The sequence below is a fragment of the Octodon degus genome, unplaced genomic scaffold, assembly GCF_000260255.1.
Source record: "Octodon degus isolate 3935 unplaced genomic scaffold, OctDeg1.0 scaffold00153, whole genome shotgun sequence".
NCBI classification, from domain to species: Eukaryota; Metazoa; Chordata; class Mammalia; order Rodentia; family Octodontidae; genus Octodon; species Octodon degus.
The window spans coordinates 6,490,737-6,511,956 of NW_004524729.1; the positions used below are offsets into that span (position 1 = coordinate 6,490,737).

The 21,220-nt window shown below is 37.7% G+C and overlaps 1 protein-coding gene across 1 annotated transcript in view; it reads right to left on the reverse strand.

Moving 5' to 3' along the window:
- LOC101570492 (zinc finger protein 14-like) overlaps positions 1 to 21,220 on the reverse strand; it is a 70,997-nt gene that overhangs the window by 21,790 nt on the left and 27,987 nt on the right. The window contains exons 4-5 of the mRNA XM_023702536.1: positions 19,194 to 19,757; positions 18,958 to 19,109 (exon numbers count right to left, since the gene is read on the reverse strand). Coding sequence (XP_023558304.1) covers positions 18,958 to 19,109; positions 19,194 to 19,757 — 716 coding nt within the window. The remainder of the gene's footprint in view (positions 1 to 18,957; positions 19,110 to 19,193; positions 19,758 to 21,220) is intronic.

The following is a 21,220-nucleotide window of genomic DNA, read 5'->3' on the forward strand; positions in this document are numbered from 1 at the left end:
TTTATTTATTTTTTTGCGGAACTGGGGATTGAACTCAGGCCCTAGCGCTTGCCAGGGAAGTGCTTATTCCACTGAGCCATCTCCCCAGCCCCTTGTTAATTTTACTTAATACTAATTTCCATGTACTCCTCAATAGGATCCTTTATGTCACTCTCCATATCTTTACTGAACAATTTTTCACATATTCCCTTTTTAATTGTCTGCTTCCCTGTTCCCTCCATCTATATATCACTGGGCCAAATAAACTGTAGTTTCTTCTCCTATGCAAGTGGAGGTGGTTGGAGTTGGAATCAGAAGGTAAAGCCTACAGTAAGCCTTTCCCACTGTATACCACAACTGTTTTTTAGCGAAGTATGGACACTAAATAAGAAAGCGACCAAAGTAGCAACAAAGTCTTCCACTATAACAAACCCACAAACCTCAGTACAATAAAGTAAAACAACAAAAATCTCAATAGAAGCATGAGAATAAAGGCAAAAAATGTCTCCCCAAACTTCCAAAGATGATCAATGGGTTATCATTGAAGTGGACATCGAGATCCACACAGCCAAGTTATTCAAGGGAATAACAAAGGAGATAAGAAAAAATAAGGTCAGTGTAGTGCTTGTCAAAATAAAAGAAGCTGCTATGCTTAGTGGCACACAGCTCTAATCTCAGCACTCATAAGGCTGAGGCAGGTGGACTGTTGAAATTTTGAGAGCATCTTGGGTTATAAAGTGAGCTCAAGGCCAGCCTGAACTGCATAGTAAGACCCTGTCTCAAAAATAAAAGATAAAAGATTAAAAAAAATGATACAACTAGACAGAAAATGAACCTAATGAAGAGTGAATTTACAGAGGAGTCTAATGAAATAAAAAGCTATCATAGTTAAATAAGACAATACAAAACATAAATTGCAAGCTTAGGGCTGGGGAAATAGTTTAGTGGCGTAAGTGCATGCTTGACAAGCACAGGATCTTGAGTTCTTTTTGTCATCCCTGGTACCATAAAAAGAAAAAGAAATTACAAGTTTAGCAAATAAATAAATAAATAAATAAATAAATAAAAGTCCATAAAGAGCCACCCCAAAATTGAGGGGATTAAAAATTCTATTGAAAATATAGCCAGTAGAAGTGATCAGTGTCATAGAATGATTTGTTCTAATGGTGTTTGTAAATGGGATCACAAGTCCGCATCTTGTACAGCAATTAACCACTAAGAAGAATATATGCAGTGTATTATTTGTTGAAACTGTCCTTCCGATATGATTTGAAACTGTCTCATTGCTATCTGTTTGTCAATAAAACTTTGAAAAAAAAATAAAATTAAATTAAAAAAAAAAAAAAAGAAGTGATCAGTGTCAAAACAGAGTGTGATAGGGCAAGTGTTGGTGAGAAATTATTCAAAGATACCCTGAAAGCAACAAAAGAAAATGTAAGAATAAATTCATCTGCTGCCAGACTGTGCACAGAAGGCTAATCTAAAATTAATTGGAATTCATAAATATATGACAGCACTATGACATTAAACGAGCTGTTTATGAGCTGCTAGAAGTAATAGCAGAGCACTTTCAAAATATGGGAAAATAATTGAATATATAGGTTAAGTGAAATGAAATGAACCATGAAATAGTCCCAATCAGAAAAGAAACTCTTTATGACACATCATAGTCAAAATCCCAGAAATCCAAAACAAGTATAAAATTTCAAAAAGATCACTCAAAAAAAGTAAACCAATTACAGTTACAGAAGACATCTAACCACAACTTTAAATACCATAATATTTTCAGGTGAAGTGTTTCAACCCCTAAAAGAAAATGCCTTTCCACCCAGGCTGATATGTTCTCATCTTTCAGAACTGATGGAGAAATAAGGGATTCCTGTGACAAAAAGCACCTAAACAAATTCAAGACCAACAAAGTAGCACTCCATAAAGTTGTCCAGGAGATCCTAGAAAAAGATAATGAATAAGCAGTGCCATAAGGTCTAAAAGAATGAATATACCATGCAGGGTGACCAAATAGAAGGAACAAAGGGAATCAGCAAAAGTAAAATAGTTCAATGAGACAAACAAGTCAATACCTTTGAGAAATAACTCTCAAAGTGAAAGGTCTCAATTCTCCACTCAAAGACACATTAGCAGACTGGATCAAGAAAGAAAATCCAATAATATGCTATATACAAGAATAATATTTAACACAAAAATGTCAGAGATGAACCAAAGATTTGAAAAAATAGTTTTAATAGGTAACTATAGCATGTTCCACCCCACAACAGGACACATTCTTTTCAGCAACACATGAAATTTCCTCCAAAATATGTCACTAGTCCTAAGGCATTCTTAAGCAATGGCAAAAAATTGAAATTATCTCACATATATTACCAGATTGTAGCATAGTGAATCTAGAAATCAATGTCAAGAAGAAACAATAGGAATTACATAGATACATGGAAATTAAGCAATATTCTCTTGAATAATAGATGGGTCACAGATAAAATCAAGGAAGAAATTAGTTCCTAAAAACAAATGATAATGACAGTACAGCATATTCAAATTTATGGGATTTGGGATTTTCAGCATATCCAATGAAAGGCATCCTCAGAGGTATATTTATAGCTGTGAATGCTCACATTGAAAAAATAGAACAAATTCAAATATGTAACCTAATGATGACTCAAGGTATTAAAAAACAAGAAAAATACACCTCCAGAACTAGTACAAGGAAGTAATTTGTAAAGATTAGGATAGCAATTAATGAAATTGAGCTGTAAAATATACAAATAGTCACCAAATCAAAGATTTGGCTCCTTGAAAGAATGAACAAAATAGACAAACCCTTAGACAATCTTACCAAAAAAGTAAAGAAATGGTCCAAATCAATACATTAGAAATTAAAATATGTAATTGCACAGACACCACCAAAATCTAAATCTTTATCACATATTTCTTAAGTGTTACTCTAATAAACTGGAAACTTGAGTAGATTCCTAGATAAATATAAGTCTCCAAAACTGAACCAAGAGGATAGAAAAATCTTGCATAATCCAATAATAAGTAATAAAATTGAAACACTAATAGAAAAATGTACTAGATATGAAAACCCCACGGACTAATGTACTTACTGTGGAATTGCACAAGAATTCTAGGCAATGTCTGCCACCAATATTCCTCAAGTTCTTTAATGAAATTGAAAGGGAAAGACTAATGTGTTCCCAAAGTCATTCCTGGAAGCTAGTGCTGAGAACCATCTTGATGTGGTAAAAGCAGGCAGTAATTAATATTAATAAAATTGGCATAAAAGTAATTTGAGAGTCTGTCCTGGCCCTACATGACTTGCGGTAAGGCCCCCAGCTGGCTTAGGGACAGATTTATTATTAAGCCAATGGCCAGAGCTGAGGATAACAAATAGCCTGTGAAGTTCTGGTACCACAAACCAGGTTAAGATGGAAGCTGAGGGCTGGTGAGGTGGCTCAGTGGTCTAAAGCACCTACTTAGAACAAGCTAAGCTAAGCAAAGCACAGGGACCGCGGTTCAATCCCCCAACACCACATGCCAGCCAGCCCCGACCCCTCGTGGGCTGAGCTGGCCACACACACACAAAATTAAAAAAAAAAAAAAAAAAAAAGATGGAAGCTGAGACCTTTGATTTGTGCAATTTCTGTCTAACTCAGTAATCACAGTTAGCAGACAATCAGGTTACCAGTCAACCATGATCTGGTTCTGTGTGATTTTGCAAAAGTGTATAGTTTCTTAAATCTTGAACTTCGACTATGTCAGCAACTTACCCTCAGTGCTTCCTGTAGTCCACCAGCACACCCCCCAATCAAGCTGTACACCTAATAAAAGCCAAAAGACAACATGACTTGTGGTCCTACCCTGTCACTGGGATTTGGCCATCTTGATGCTCCTTGGAACTAAAATATATGTTCTGTTTAACTTTTATTCTTTTGTTGTACCTTTAACCAGATTAGTAGTCCTAGGCCTGGACCCCTCTAACTGGTTCACAATGTGGGGTACTATAGCCTGCTAAGAGAAAGTCACCTTGAATCAATGCCACTGGAGAACAGAGATGAGGACATGATCTCACATGAACACCTGGAATACCCAAAGAATGAGGTAAGTGATAGCTGATGTGAATAGGTTTTCAACTGAGATTAAAACTGGGGCAAGATTTATCAGTTGAGGAACAGCATTATATCCAGTTGCTTCATACCTGGCTAAAGAAAGCTAAGATTACAATTCCAACCAGTAGTTTAACCAAAATGTTACAAGTACTGTTAAATTCAATCCTTGGTTCCTTCAGTCAAGGACAATTGACTTAGAAAATTGGGATCAGATTTTAAGACATTTGTCAGACTCTGGGCAGCCTGTGGGACTCTGGTAAGCTCCAACCTTCCTTAACCTCCAGCACACAGGTGTGGAGCTTCTGTGCTAGTGCCAGTCCAAATTTTTAAGAACTTAGTTTCACAACCTGGTCCTCCTATTACTCCCAGGGATCTAATGCATCTCAAAATCTCTAAGCCCATAGAACTTCAATCCTGATGGTCCAGACCCCACCTAGTGGTGCTTACAACACCCACTGTGGTAAAGGTCACTGGTCTTGCACTCTGGTTCCCTATCACCCAGACTGAGATATCAGAATGACTCCATGACTTCAGATACTCAACTGGCCTCACCAGAGTGTTCCTCACAACTCCTATCCTCTATCTGCCCTCAACTTACTAAGATTTCTGAGGGGCCAGCAAGGTAACCAATGTACTGTTACCTCTTTTCCTCCTGATTCTTCAAGTCTGGTTAATTTTGCCTTCAGAATGGTACTGTGGACCATCTACCCTACAAATTCTCCACTTCACAGAGAGCCTTTATATCCATATATCTTATCTACACGTGGGACTTTCTACTCTTCTCTGGTTAAACTAAATCCTATATCCTCTTATGACAATGGTACAACTCCAAGCCATGCTGCCTCGTCTGCTTCTTATATTTAAAGGGACACCTCTAGCTGTAAATTTACTACCTGAACTCACATACACTATGACTTTCTCCTTGTCTGATCAAGGAAATATAGGCTCATTCAACTTCATCCCATCAAACCCCAGGGTCATGCTCATAGTTTCTTTCTTCCAGAATGTCCCCATCCAATTAACCTACAAGGATGGAGAAAACATGCCTCATGCTCAAAGAATCTATATGAAAAGGTCATATATAGATGGATTTGGAATATGGCAAGATAGAAAATGTTCCTCTTCTACTGGAACACGTTGTTGGCTATCGAGGATGTATGTCACTTTCAAGCCTCCCACCCTTCATCAATGGAAATATGTCAATGCCAATGAATACTATTATGACACCCCAGGCTGTGAAACCCTAAATATAAACCACAAGGGGGAAATTTCAAGGGATAGAGATCACTGTATTTCAGCCTAGTTTTCTGCTTGGCACAATGATAGATGAGTCACCTTTTCAATCCCCAGAGCAGTGCATTCCCAGATTCTTTTAGGTCAAACCTGGGGGCTATATTTCCCCATATTTCAAAGAGTAGAAGACTACTCTGGTGTGTAATGATGGCTTCACCCTCAAGGCACATCCAATGATAACTTTCTAACCATAAAAACTCAGTCACTTCACTTCCATCTATGGATATATTAGACTTAGCCCCTGCAGTCTTCCAACAAAAGACTACTCCCCAAATTCCACAACTTCTTTCACATGCCTATGACACACTGTCATTGTTCTCCAACCTTTCTGAATGTTGGCTTTGTATTCCCTATTGGCAGGACCTGTACATGGCAACTGCCACTCACTGGAATAACTCACACTTGTGGTTTTTCTAAAAATCCAGCCATAGTAGGCCCTCTTTTAATTCATCACTCCTAAAAGTGGCCATCCAACCTCATCTGCCTTATTTCTCAGGTCAAAAACAGGTCTCTACAATTAGAAGACCTTCCCCACTGTAGTCAGTACATCACCCATGTATAAGACAGTGCTGTCTGTCCTCCCAGAGGGTGGTTTATAGGTTGTAAAAAAAGGAGCATGCACTTGCCTTCTCCCCAAATGGACTGGATCATGTACATTGGTCCTCTTGGTTGTTACCTTGACCATAAACTCTCAAAACACTATTGAAATGTCCCTTCTGTCTCAGGTACAAGATAATCTTTTAGACTGCGAGACCAGAGCAGCTCACATCCCCATCCTCATAGGGGCCAGCATTCTGGCAGGCTTGGGAGTGGGCCTGGGAGCCGGGGAAATAACTGTAGGCACACAGGCCCAACAATTATATCAGCAACTGTCTTTGGACCTCCACCAGAGAATAGATGACATCACCCCTGCTATTCACATACTCCAAAATCAAATCAATAGTCTTGCAGTGGTTACTCTCCAAAACTGATGTGCTATTGAGGTACTGACAGCTGAAAAAGGGGGCACCTGTGGCATGCTAAAGAAACAATGCTGTTACTTTGTAAGTGAGTCTGGAACTGTCATGGATAAAGTAAAAAATCTTGATCCTGGTTGGAATGCAAATGCCATGAACTTAAAAACCAATATCCTGTCCCTATACCATGGTCATGGTGGCAGGACACATTTGGTTCTTGGAAACCAAAATGGGATCTTTTCTGCTTTCCCTTATGGGATCTTTAATTATGATAATAACATGCTTGTTGGGGCTGGAGAGATGGCTCAGTGGTCTAAAGCACTTACTTGAAACAAGCTTGACATAGCACAGGGACGGCGGTTCGATCCCCCAGCACCACATGCCAGCCTGCCCTGCCCCCTGGTGGGCTGAGCTGGCCACACACACAATAAATAAATGTAATAAATAAAAGTAAATAAATAATTAAAAAAAAATAAAACAGATAATAGATAACATGCTTGTTTATAGGGCCCTGAATTTAAAATTTTTTTCTAATTTCATAAAATCCAGGATTCACATGATTACCACCAAGGAACTTATGGTGCTTGCAGATAAGTTCGCAGATAATACCAGCTTCTGCATGACTAAAAACCATCATCTCCCAGCCCCCTACCATGACAATGGCCATGTTCAGAAGGAAGCAGTTTAAGAGAGTCAACGCCTCTTATAAGCAAAAGATGGGAATGATGGGTTTTCTCTGCCTTAATAAAAATTCTGCTAAGTCATCATGGAGGCAAGCCAATAGGGCACCAGCCACAGGAGGTCATGTGCTATGCTTCCCCTTCCTTCTCCTTGGTCAGATCACAATTTCCTACTTCCCTTTCACAATATCCTATTGTTCCTGCCATCCTGCCTTATCTCTACCTGCCATTTCATACAGACTGCCCTCTAAATCCCACCTCCATCCTGGACCTATGTTGTCTCTGTTCTTCTAGCCAGGCCCTCAGAAGCTCTCCTTTTCTATGGTCTTCTCTGTTCCTGTAATAAAGGAATTTTTACTTTTCATGTTTCTTTCCTCTCTCTGTGCACCATTTAAGTCTAAAAGTAAGGATGGTATCCATTTCAGGAAAACAGCACAGGCCTCTCCTTGGGTTGACCATAAAATGCCAGCCCAACAATGGCAACCCAGAGCTGGGGAGATAGCTCAATAGAACAAGCGCTTGCCTGGCAAGCACAAGGGCCTTAGTTCAATCCCCAATTAAAAAAAAAAAAAGTCAGCCCACAGGGTCTGCCTGCACTTTACCCCGTTCCAACTAATCAGCAAGGTAGGGAGCAGCAATAGTACCCAGCAGGACACAATGCCCTCACTCAAGGCACAAGCCAAGTGCATGATCAGCTCTCCCTGCCTCAGGCAAAAGGGCTTGCCTTTTACCCACAGGGATGTGAGGCCTCCCCCAACTGGAACTCTTGGGTTAATTGTTGGTAAGGCTGCATTAAATAAAAAAAGAAGTACAATCATTCCCTACATAACTGATGCAGATTTTGCCAGGCAAGTGCTTATCCTACTGAGCTATCTCCCCAGCCCCTTGATGCAGATTTTGATGAGGAAATTCAAGTATATGCTTGTTCTTTTTTTTTTTTTCATTTTATTTTTTTTTGACAAGGCATACAGAATTTTACTTAACAAAGTAATATAAATTTCACAGTATTTGTTGTAATACATGGTATTGTCTTACTACCAGCTATTCATATTACCAGATATTGGAAGAAGAAAAAACTGGAGCAATGTATAAGAATTTTTTTTTTTTTTTTGTAGAACTAGGGATTGAACTCAGGCCCTTGCACTTGCCAGGGAAGCGCTTATTCCACTGAGCCATCTCCCTGGCCCCTGTATAAGAAATTAAAAAAAGAAAAAGTACAAACAATTGAAAAAAGGGAGACGAAGCTAATTAGAGCATTGACTGCTTCTTTCTATTTCCATTTTTTTTTCTTTTTTAAAAAATTATTTATTTATTTATTTATTTGTCCTGTCAGAGGTGAATATTCTATTGGCATCTAAATACTATAAGTGTTTGAATTCAACTAAACATCTAATACTGTCTAGCAGTCTATAATATTAGTGAGTTATCCTCAGAAGTTATTGACTTGAGCCTTTTACAGCTCATCGTATTAATATGGATTTACTTTATATACCTCATTTTTATTATGCTTGTTCTTATAATTGGATTTTTTTTAAAAAAAAAGTTATGTATTTGGTACAGGGTCTCACTATGCAAGTGATCCTCCTGTTTTCAGCTTCCCTAGCAATGGGATTATAGGCATGCACCACCATGCCCAGACTTGATCACTGGAGGTGGGGCCAGCATGGCATATGGTGCTGGGGATTGAACCCCAGTCCTTGTGCTTGCCTAAGCAAATGCTTAGTCTGCCAAGTTATCTCACTGGTCTTGATAATTAGATTTTTTTTCTTTCTTTTTTTTTTTTTTTTGCAGAACAGGGGATTGAATTCAGGTCTTTACACTTGCCAGGGAAGCACTTATTCCACTGAACCATCTCCCAGGCCCCAATAATTGGATTTTTAATAAGGGTGAATATGTAGCACAACTACTATGTTACCTCTAGTGAGACGTTTCTGTATTCAAAATAGGCATGAAAATTGGTGTGATGAATTGGGCAAATAAATTACCACAAAGGACATTTTTTAAATTAAGAAAGTTGGGGGCCGGGGAGATGGCTCAGTAGAATCAGCGCTTCCCTGGCAAGTGCAAGGGTCTGAGTTCAATCACCGGTTCTACCAAAAAATGAAAAAAAGAAAAAAGAAAAGAATCAGACTTTGGGCTGGTGAGATGGCTCAGTGGTCTAAAGCACCTACTTAGAACAAGCTTAGCAAAGCACAGGGACTGCGGTTCAATCCCCCAGCACCACATGCCAGTCAGCCCCGCCTCCTGGTGGACTGAGCTGGCCACACACACACACACACATAAATAAATTTAAAAAAAAAAATAAAGAAAGTTACCAGAGGTAGACTTTTTTTGCACAATGAGAATTAATGGGAAAGGGCCGAGGAGATGGCTCAGTGGAATAAGCGCTTCCCTGGCAAGCTCAAGGACCTGAGTTCAATCCCCGGTTCCAGGAAAAAAAAAAAAAAGAAAAAAAGAAAAAAAAGAAAAAGAATTAATGGAAAATAATTTGAAGGCTTAATACTGGGAGATGCTTTTACCACTTCTTCAGAACAATAGCTTGCCACATGGCACAGCCAGCCTGCTTTTACCTCCTTAGCAGAATTGGGCTCTGCATAAAGAGTAGCACAAATTGCCTCCCCCTTTCCTATGAGAAGCCTGAGTAGCAAACAGGATTTTTTTGCCCTTATATCACCCCTATTTTGGTCAATCTATGGGGTCAAGATTTATTCCAAAAAAAAGGAAATTAATTCTAACGAATGTCCTTACTTCTCCAGGAAAAAGGACAATGAAAAAAATTGAATATGAGGAAAGAATAAGATTAAGAAAATATTTATAGGGCATCGCTCATCTTACACAGTCCAAACAAAAGATGCATCATTCAGGAATAGGTCATCAGTCACATTTTGATCAGGGTCATTGAACTTCATCCAGAATGGCCCTGCCTTTAATCTGGAAATCTGATTCACCAGTGTGGATCATCCAATGACCCTCAAAACAAGAGAAACTGAAACAATTAGACCATTTAGTTAAGGAACAGTTGCCAAAAGGACAGCTTGAGCCATCAGTTAAGCGTCTGAAACACAACTGTTTCTGTTATACCTAAAAATTAGGACAATAGATATTACTTCAGTCCAAGTGTGACACCAGAGCTTGGCTCTTTGTAGTCACAGATTTCATGGATTGATGTTCAATATTTATTTCTAAGAAACAAGCCATGTTTTGCTTTCTCTGTATTTAGTTTAAATGTTGAAGAGCCTATGGCAAAATACCAAGGGAATGTGCTTCCATAAGGGATGTCAAAGAGTTCAACCTGATGCCAGGTCTTTGTATCACAGGGCTTGTCTCCTGTAAGACACCTTCTCAGGAGGCTTACATAATTCATCACGTAGATGATATTCTTATTGTTCCTTCCTCCAAGGATGTAATGGTTAGATACTTGCTCAAGTGAAAACAAGATTTAATTGACTGTGGGCTTTGTGTAGACCCAGATAAGGTCCAAATATCTAGTTCATATCAGTATATATGAACTGTAGTGTCCAAAAGAATGGTGAGACCACACAAATATAGATGGGATAAATACTTTTAAAACTTTAAATGATTTCCCATGATTACTAGGTGGTATACATTGGATTTGGCCAGAATTAGGGATAGTTACTTATCAGTTACATCATTTGTGTAATATATTAAGAGCTGAACCTAATATTAACACTCCTAGAGCTTTTCTTTTTCTATTGTATCTTTCAGATTTTATTTACTCTTTTAGGTTCTTACACTAGTGAGACAATATGATGTTTGCACATGCAGGTTTCATACATTTCATTCAGCAATACAGTCTTTAGTTGTACTGACTTATCTGCAAAAGCCTCAAATTTATTGTTTCTTATATCTGTATAAAAGTACCATATCTTTTTTATCCATTCCTCGGTTGATGGAAATTTGTGTTATTTCCGAGATCTAGATATGACAAATTGCATTATAATCATGGGTGCACATATATTACTGTGGTGTGATTATTTCAGTTTTTTGGAAAAATACCTAGGAAGGGAATAGCTAGCTTGAATGAGACTTCCAATCCTCAAGTTTCTGAGGAATCTTCACACTGATTTCCATAAAGGTTGTACTAGCCTGCACTACCACCAACAGTGCAGCAGGGTTCCTATTTCCCCACAGCCCTGCCAGCATTTTTTGTTGGTTACTTCTTGATGATAGCCATTCTTTCTGGTGTAAGATGGTACCTCAGCATTGTTTTAATTTGCATCTCTTGAATGACCAATGATGTTGAACATTTTTTCATGTATTTGTTTTCCATTTGCATCTCTTCATTTGTGAAGTGTCTATTCATCTCAGATGCCCATTTTTGGAGTGGGTCTTTGAATTTAGAGGCCTGATCTCTTAAAAATTCTTTATATATTCTAGACAGGAATCTTTTGTCTGAGGGACAGTCTGCTATAATTTTTCCCCAATTTGTGAGATTTCTCTTTACTCTCTTGGTGATTTCTTTTGACATGCAGAAAATTTTCAAACATGAGATCTCAATTGTTGATTCTTTGAAGTATTTACTGTGCAGTTTCTCTCCTAAAGTTTTGACTATGGATGCATAATGGTTGATACTTTGTGTTCTTGAGAAGTTAACTTAACAGTTCTACTACCTAGAGTTCAGAGAACATGTCCTGGGGAAGCTCTTTACATTCCAGAATGTTATAATATTTGATTTATTGTATCAACTTGGGAAGTTTAGAAGTTTAACTCCATCACTCAGCAGGGTGCCAGCGTCCTGCCTTTGTAAACATTCTGAGAATGTGAAAGAAGAGGGCAGAGATGTGAATTCTATATCCTCCGTAGCGTGAGTAACCTTCACACAATATAAGGGAGGGAAAGAGGCTTGTTCTCTCCCTTTCTCCTCTGATTTCTTTTGTTATCTTCTGCTACCTTGAATTGTTCCTCTGCCATGTTCCACTGATTAGAAGCCAGCTGATTATGGAATGAAACCTCCACAAACTGTGAACTAAATAAATCTTTGTTTCCTTAATTTTAGGTATTTCATCCCCACTATGAGAGAAAAGTAACTAGACAAAAAACCAAAAAAGGAGTTAAATTAGTGGAACAACAGATACACAATTATCAGGTATTCTCTGTTAATTCTGATCAATTACTGTACTTAATTGTTCTGGAGACTTCTTATTCCCCAACAGGTTTAATTGAGCAACACTATGTTATGCACATTTTCCCCACTGAGTGGCTATATTTACCTAATCAGTTGATTAAGACATTTCAACTTTATGCTGAACAAATAGCAAAAATTGTTCTTGCAGGTCAGACAAAGGCCAGACAATTAATTGACAGGGATCCTGATATATGTGTATTGCTCTTAGATTTGACTCAATATTATAATTTGTTACAATTGGCTATTTATTGGCAGATAGCATTTGTAGAATTTCTAGACAAAATATATAATCATTATAGTAGTGATTTTGTTTCATTTCTTCCTTCAAAATGTCTGTATAATTCCCAAAATAACTTCACTCAAACCAATGCCTAATACAAAAGTTTATTTTACAGATGCATCTTCAAAAGGCAAAGTGGCCATTTGCAGCAAGGATTTAACACATCTTAACTAGTGGTCTCCCAGTTCAATGATCAGAACTTAATGCTATCATGTATGTCATAACAAAATTTCCTTCAATACCCATAAACATTGTTAGTGACTCAGGCTACATGTTCTGTCTGACCTAGAGACTAGAAACTTCCAATTTTAAGTCAACACTTTCAACATTTGATCCTGTATTCTTAAATCTATTCCTTACTTTACTAAAGGCCATTTTAGCTAGGACAGCTCTGTCTTTTGTAAATCATATTAGATCACATTCTGATTTACTGGGACCCCTAGCTTCAGAAAATCAACAGGCCAATACCCTAATTACTTATGTTTGTTCTTTAGATCAAGCTAAGAAATCTCATGAATATTTTCATCAGAATTTCAACACCCTTATGAAAGAATTTCAAGTACTAGAATGCAAGCCAGAGAAATTAGAATGGCTGATCTTCCTTCCCTCTTTCCAGAAAATCCCCCAACCATTGCCTCAAGAGGACAGCAATCTATGAAGCATAAAAGCCAATATGAGGTGAGGGATATAGCTCAGGGGCACAAACATTTGTCTGGCAAGTGCAAGATCCTGAGTTCAATTCCTAGTACCAAGTTTTTTTTTTTAAAAAAAAAAAATAAAGGCAATAAGATCTGACAAATGCATGTTACACACATTTCCTCATTTAGCAATTACAATTTATAATATTTGTATAGACCCATATTATCACACTGCATATGCTACTTGCCATTCAAAAGAAAGGCTCACTGCATACAACAACATTGTTTGGAAGCCCTTTTCCTTAAAGACTCAAAACTTTGTGGGAGTGACAAGTGATAAACTGAGTATGATAACCTTAGAGTTACTTGTTACATATGGGCCATCTACTGACTCTTATCAACACAAACTAGGGCTTTCTCTCTCTGGGAAATACACTAAGAGAAGCTAGAATGAAAGGAGTTTATGTATGCTGTTCACTTGATAGATTGGGCACCTCAAAGTATCTAGGAAGAAATAAACAGGAATATGGGTTCTCCCTTTAATTGAGAAGCCAACTAGACCACTCCTTAACTTCTGAGCCCAGTGAATTTATTAATTGGATTAGATATTGGGGCTTAATTTGCCCCCCAAATTCTCTATGAGGGCAAAACAGGATGGATTCAGCATATTTATGGAAACTGGGGCTCTCCTTTTATGATGGTAGTGCTTGATACCATATCAACATGAGCTTAGAATTTTAACTAAGCAAGAGGCCAGAGTCCTTACTTTGTAAACATCTTGAGCTTATGGAAGAGGAGAGCATGGAGATAGTTTGGGCAGATTGCTGACACACAATGCAAGGAAGGAAAAGAAGCTTGCTTCCCCCAACCCTTTTTTTTTTTTTTTTTTTTTTTTTTGTGGAACTGGGGATTGAACTCAGGCCCTTGTGCTTGCCAGGGAAGCACTTATTCCACTGAGCCATCTCCCCAGCCCTGCTTTTCCCTCTTTTGCTCTTATTCTTTTTGCTGTCTTCTGCCACCTTGAAGTATTGTCCTTGCACCATGCCAGTCTGCCTTCAAACCAGCCAAATATAGACTGAAACTCCTACAAACTATGAGCCAAAGAAACCTTTTCTCCCTTAACTTTAGGTGTCAGGTATTTTTCTCTCAACGAGATAGGTAATTAATTTAGAAAGAAGAATTAGTACTAGAGAAGTAGGGTTGTTGCTGTTAGTGTAACTGACCATATGGTGTAGGAGACTTTGGAAATGGCTCGTGGGAAGAGTTTGGAAAGGTCCAGAGGGGCCGGAGAGATGGCTCAGTGGAATAAGTGCTTCCCTGGCAAGTGCAAGGGCCTGAGTTCGATCCCTGGTTCCTCAAAAAAAAAAAAAAAAAAAAAGGGAAAGGTCCAGAGATTCCAGATGGAAAAATAGAGCTGGAGTGCCTTAGGCTGTACTGTGTGGAGATTCTGGTGAGTTCAGAAGTCCACAAGGTTGATAGAGATGCTATTAAAGACCATGCTTAGAAAAGTTCTGCAGTAAAGGATTGTATTGGCTGTTGGACCCCACACTATGTGTGATATGATTTGGCAGAAAGTTGATCTGCATTTTGCTTATGGCCAGAGATTGCCTGAAACTAAGATTAAGTGTGGCAGATAACTTAATCTTGTAGATGAAAGTTTAATGCACTCCACGCTAAGGTCATGGCATATCTGCTCTTGGGGACTCTCCACCAATCTATGTTGAGAATCAAGAGCATATAAGCCTGCAGAATGATTTAAAATATTTTGAATTTTCCTAGAAAAGAAGCTTTAATAAAGCTGTGGACTGAAAGATAGAGCAGAGTACATCTTGGTAGTTGAGAAGGACCAGGAAAGCACAGAAGATGGTCTCAGGGTATTAAGCAGTAGCAGGATTCCACCCTTTTAAGCCTCAAAAGTGCTAGAGTGCTAAGGTGGAGAGACTTTGCTTTGAGAAGAAAGCCCTGGAGCATCATGCTCTGGAATGGCAGCAGCCTAGAGAATTTGTTCCTTAGGATTGGATTTGGAGTGCTCAGAGGTCCAGTCCATCCACCCTACAGCCAAGAGAAGGGACATGTAGCTCGTGCTTCTGGTGGCAGCAGGACTTTCATCATCTACGTGGCATTGGTTTAGGTGCATGCAGAATGCAAGAGTTTTGGTGTCAGAAAGGTGTCCATCCAGATTTCAGAGGGCCTAGGAGGCTAGGCAGTGTGCCTAAGAAGACAGTGTGTGAAGCTCTGTGAAGTGAAAGGTGCAGTGGAGACCCCAGAGGTTTCAAGAAGCCAGGAAAGTAGAGAAAGTAATTTGCATTATGCTATTGAGGTAGTATCTAATGTTTCAGGGGTCTGGTGCTTCAGCTGTGATGTAATCTTTCAAGCCACAGGAAGTCATGCCTCTATTTTAAGGCACAATCCCAGCTGGCAGTGCAGAACATTGGCTCTTCATGCTGTCTCGACCCAGCTCACATTAAAGAGCAGCAAGTGTAGTCTACCAGGGAAACATGCATGCCACCTTCGACGACTATCACCAGCACCTCAGCTAGACCAATATACATTGCTTAAGGCCAATTGAAAGGATAAAGGGAAGTCCTAGCCATCTATGTACATGTCAATACAAGGAAACAAGTTGTAGCATGTAAAAATGACACTACTCTGCAGTGTAGTATATTTCATGAATTATACATTTCAGATGTATACAACTGGTAATTATGCACTTACCCATAATTAAGTCTAGAGCAAACTATAATGTTCATTGTATTATGGATATTTAAAAATTAATTCCTGGGGCCAGGGAGATGGCTCAGTGGAATAAGCACTTGCCTGGCAAGCGCAAGGGCCTGAGTTCAATCCCTGGTTCCACCAAAAAAATAAATAAATAAATAAATAAATAAATAAATAAAATAAAAATTAATTCCTAATTATGATTTTATGATACCATAAATTTGTAACAATGTAACCATATTAGAGATTGAGCAGCTTTTGTATTCAAGAACACTGTATGAAAAACATTTTACAAAATATTTTAATATTAAAGGACCTTAAAAATACAGATCAGGGCTGGCAAGATAGCTTGGCAGTCTAAGCACCTGCCTGGCAAGTGCAAAATACCAGGTTTGATCCTGGGTACCACATGCCATGCTGGCTCTGGAACCCTGGGCACTCCATGCCAGCCACCAAAACCGGGCATGGTGGTGCATGACTGTAATCCCAGCACTGGGAAGGCTGAGACAAGAGGATCAGTATGAGTCAGAGTTGTGAAGCAAGACCTTGTACCAAATAAAGATTAATAATTTGTACATATATATAATATCCAAGGAGATCAACTGGCCCTCAGACCCATACTTTACCTATGTTTGAAGGCATCTGTCACATAGCTCCAACATTATGCAGCTGTTATTATGAACAATGAAAAATGACATTGTAAAATGTATCTCAAAAATTGGGGAAACACTATCTGAATTAAAATTTAGTAAATTTCACTTTTTACAAAGCTGGTATCTCTCATGAGTTAGGTTTTCCTCTATGCCATTATTTCGCCTTATTAGATAAAAATAATGATGGCCAGACATGGTGGTACATGCCTGTAATCCAAATAATTGGCAGGCTGAGGGAGGAGGATCACATGAGTTTGAGGCCAGCCTGGACTACACAGTGAGACTGTGTTTCAAAATGTGAATAACAAACATACAATGGCATCACAGCATCAGGCAAAACAGGCACTTGCTTCGTCATGCTCAATACAGTTATTCTCTCCAAAGCAACACCACTATTGACAAAAATTCCTTTCAAAGTGTTGTTGCTGATAAATAATACTGTCATTTTTAATTTTGGAGAGATTACTACAGTTAATGATATTCTTTTGAAGATAAGTTATGGTGCTGCAGATGTAGGTAATCAGAAACTCACAGTAATGTGGATTATCTTGGCACATATGGTGGAAAAATTACCACCAAATTAAAAGTCATTCCAATCAAAGCAAGAAACTCACAATTTGGATGGTAAGAAACAAAATTTTATATAAATATTTGCCCTAATATGAAAGAAAAATAGACAAAATTATGTACATGATATAATATACATTGGGATACAAGCAGGTATCTTGGTCATGACACAAGAAACACAACTGCTATTCACAAGTTATGTGAAAACAAATCAACTTTTTCGAAAACATGTTCACAAGTCTGAATAAATACATATATAATATAAAAAAAGTTATTAAACTGAAAAATATCTGTTGTTACCCAGAATACAGGGTGTACACATCAAAACTTTAAGGCAAACATAGTGACAAAATCCCAAGAATTAACAAAAAGTAATTAGCAAAATTAATTTTTTAGACCTACATCTCCTATTTTTTAAAAATGCATTTAGAACAGGGTCTACAGGGTCTCACTACACAAATCAGACTTGTAGTGATCCTCCTGTTTTCAGCTTCCCAAGTGCTGAGATTACAGGCATGTGCCACCATGCCCAGTTTCAATCACTGTCTCAGCGTGTCCTGAGGGCAGGGCCAGCATGGTACACTGGGACTGAACCCCGGTCCCTTTAGTCTGCTGAGCTACCTGGCTGGACCTATCTCCTAATTTTAAAGACCAAGCAAAACTTACATAAATACTAACTGTAACTGAAAGTAAAAAACATTTGAATTCATCTTGCTTAATTAAAAGATACCATGTATTAAGCTCAGACAGAAAAATATCTAATTATGGCAAGTCAGTATTTTTATGCTAAGTCGTGCATAAACATAATCCAGATCCTTAAGTGACTTACTGAAAAACATGTAATGTGCCTTAGCATATTCCTATCTGGGAATGTATTTTATGGAGAAATATTAACATCGAGCATTTGGTATTATTTAGTCCTATAGATTTGCACTACTTGAGAAACTTTCAGAAGAAGATTATCAAACTAAGCTTATAAATGTTCTTTCCAGTGAGACTTTTCACTTATTTGACCAAAAAAAAAAAAAAAAAAAAAAAAAAAGCTTTCCTATATATTTTACATACATATGGTTTCTGTCCAATGTGAGTTATTTTGTCTTTGGCCAACACCAGGTATGCTGAAAGCTTTTCCACAATGCTTTCACATATGAAATTAATGTAAGTGTGAGGGTTTTTTTGTCTTTTACAACTACCAGCTATGATAAAAGCCTTGCTACGTTGCATATATATATATTTTTTTTTCCCATGTGACTTCTCTCATGTGTTTGAAAAGTACTTTTTATGGTCAAAGCTTTCCCACATTGTTTATATACACAGGGATTTTTGCCAGTGTGAGTTCTTTCATGTAATTCACATTAACTTTGTATAAAAAAGCTTTCTCATATTGTTCATAGTTCTTGGTGTTTCAAAATTCAGGTTACAATATGCTTTTGTATTAAAAGCTTTCCCACACTGCTTACCTACAGGTTTTCTATCTAGTGTGGATTCTTTCATGTTTCTGACAACCATCATATGTGAGGAAAGCTTTCTCACATTGCTTACATACATAGGGTTTCTCTGCAGTGTGAATTCTTTCATGTTTTCTACAACGACTTTGAGTTAAAAAAGCCTTCCCACATTGCTTACATACATAGGGTTTCTCTCCAGTGTGAATTCTTTCATGTTCTTTACATGAACCTTGTCTAGTAAAAGCTTTCCCACAGTGTTTACACACATAGGGTTTCTCCCCAGTGTGAATTATTTCATGTACTTTACATGAGTCTTGTCTACTAAAAGCTTTCCCACACTGCTTACATACATAAGGTTTCTCCTCCGTGTGAAGCTTTTCATGCTTTTTACAATAACCTTGTGTACTGAAAGTTTTTCCACATTGCTTACATACATAAGGTTTCTCCCCAGTGTGAATACTTTCATGTATTTTACAATCTCTATGTGTACAAAAAGCTTTCCCACACTGTTTGCATACATAGGGTATCCCCCCAGTGTGAAACCTTTCGTGTTGTTTACAATAACCTTGTGTACTAAAAGCTTTTCCACAATGCTTACATACATAGGGTTTCTCCCCAGTGTGAATTCTTTCATGTCTCTTACAATCTCTATGTCTACAAAAAGCTTTCCCACACTGTTTACATATATAGGGTTTCTCCCCAGTGTGAAGCCTTTCATGTGTTTTACAATAACCTTGTGTACTAAAAGCTTTCCCACAGTGCTTACATACATAGGGTTTCTCCCCAGTGTGAGTTCTTTCATGTCTTTTACAATCTCTATGTCTACAAAAAGCTTTCCCACAATATTTACATACAAAGAGTTTCTCCCCCGTGTGAAGCCGTTCGTGTTTTTTACAATAACCTTGTGTACTAAAAGCTTTCTCACAATACTTACACACATAGGGTTTCTCCCCAGTGTGAATTCTTTCATGAATCTTTACATTGTTGGCTGTACTGGAGGTTTTCAAGTTTTCCTTATATGCAAAGGTCTTCTCTCTAATCTGAGTTCTTTCACTAAGATCAGGGTAGGATTTTTCACATTGATCATATTTATAGGATTTCTCTCCAGTCTTTGTGCTTGCATCCTTCTGAAAGGTGTGGAAATCATTGCAGGTTCTTCCATGTTCATTACATTTATATAGCTTGTCTTCTAATTCAAAAAACTTGTATGTCTTCATTCCAGTATGAGCTATGGTGGGCATATTTAGTGGGTAGCCTTTCTCCAACTCTTCCTTTCTGTTAAAAGAAAACAAATCAAAAACAAAAACATGAGTCACAATAAAATTGGTCTCCATACTAATAATCATTTACCACAAATTCTGGTATGATTCCTTCAAAGGAATTCTGACAATTAACTGAATGCCCTGGTGGATACCTTGGAAACAGCTATTCCCAAGAACGGTATTCATTTAGGAAGTTTTATTTAATTTAATTAATTTATTTATTTTTGTGGAACCGGGGATTAAACTCAGGCTCTTGCACTTGCCAGGGAAGCGCTTATTCCACTGAGCCATCTCCCTGGCCCCTCATTTAGGAAGTTTTAAATTTGAGTATTTACAATACAGATGGACAGTTTCATTTTGGGCAATTGACATACATGTGTATTGATCAATTTGCTACCTTTTTGGCCACTGTTGTCCTTCTTCTCCCCTTATCATGCGCTTCCTTATCTCCAAGCAGTCAGGTTTTACTTTTTTAATTGCCACTCCTATATTTTATTACCTAATTTACATTTTTGGTTTTTCTTATAAGAGAAAGCATGTGAACTTTCACATTCTGTGTCTGACTTAATTCACTTTACATTCATGATGAAGGCCCACTCATTTCTTTGTGCAAATGACATGACTATAATTCATCTTTGTACTTAATCAGATAGCATTTTTTTTTTTTTTTGTTCTTCTTGCAGTGATGGGGATACTTTCAGTAATGAATTAAATCTCCAGCTTTTTTTTTCTTTGTTTCTTTTTAATGTTTTCCTTGATAGTTGTTCTTTATGTATGAATGTGAACTTGATTTCTAGTTTTATTTCTTGTTGTTGTGATGATCTATCCTTGTTTTATTTCTTCCTTCTGTCCTTCCCTGCTATCTTTCCCACCAGTTTCCCAAAATTTGGGTAATCTTCCCTTTCACACCAGTCTTATTTATACTCTTTATTTTCTTCTATTTTTCTATTTTCCACCTAAACCCCTTTTAAATTTACTCCCTGAGGGTAAAATTGATTTATTCAGGGTCTACTCACTGCATAAAATTTCTGATTAATTCTAGATTCTGTTATATAACCACAAACCTAGCTTATATGGTTAAATAGTTACTTCAGTTTGGCTAGGTTGTTTTTGATGTTGTTGTGGCTGATGGTACCACTCTAAACAAAGTGACATATGATTCTAACCAATTGTTCTTCCACTATACCAAGACTGAGATTGCCCAAAGATCATAAAAAATACTATAGAACAGTGCCAAAGAACTAGAGGTTGAGCCATGAATGCCGTAATTTATCATCCTCAATAAATTCAGGAGGTAGGATGTTGCAACAGACTCAAAACCTAAAAGCCAGCTACACCTGAAAGACATCTCTGAGTTGTCATTTCCTAAGTGATCTAAATACTAGCTACTAAATAAAGCTATTTTCTATAGGCAATTATAATCAAGAACCCAATAATTAAGTGACAGAAAAAAATACAGAGAGAGAGAGACAGAGA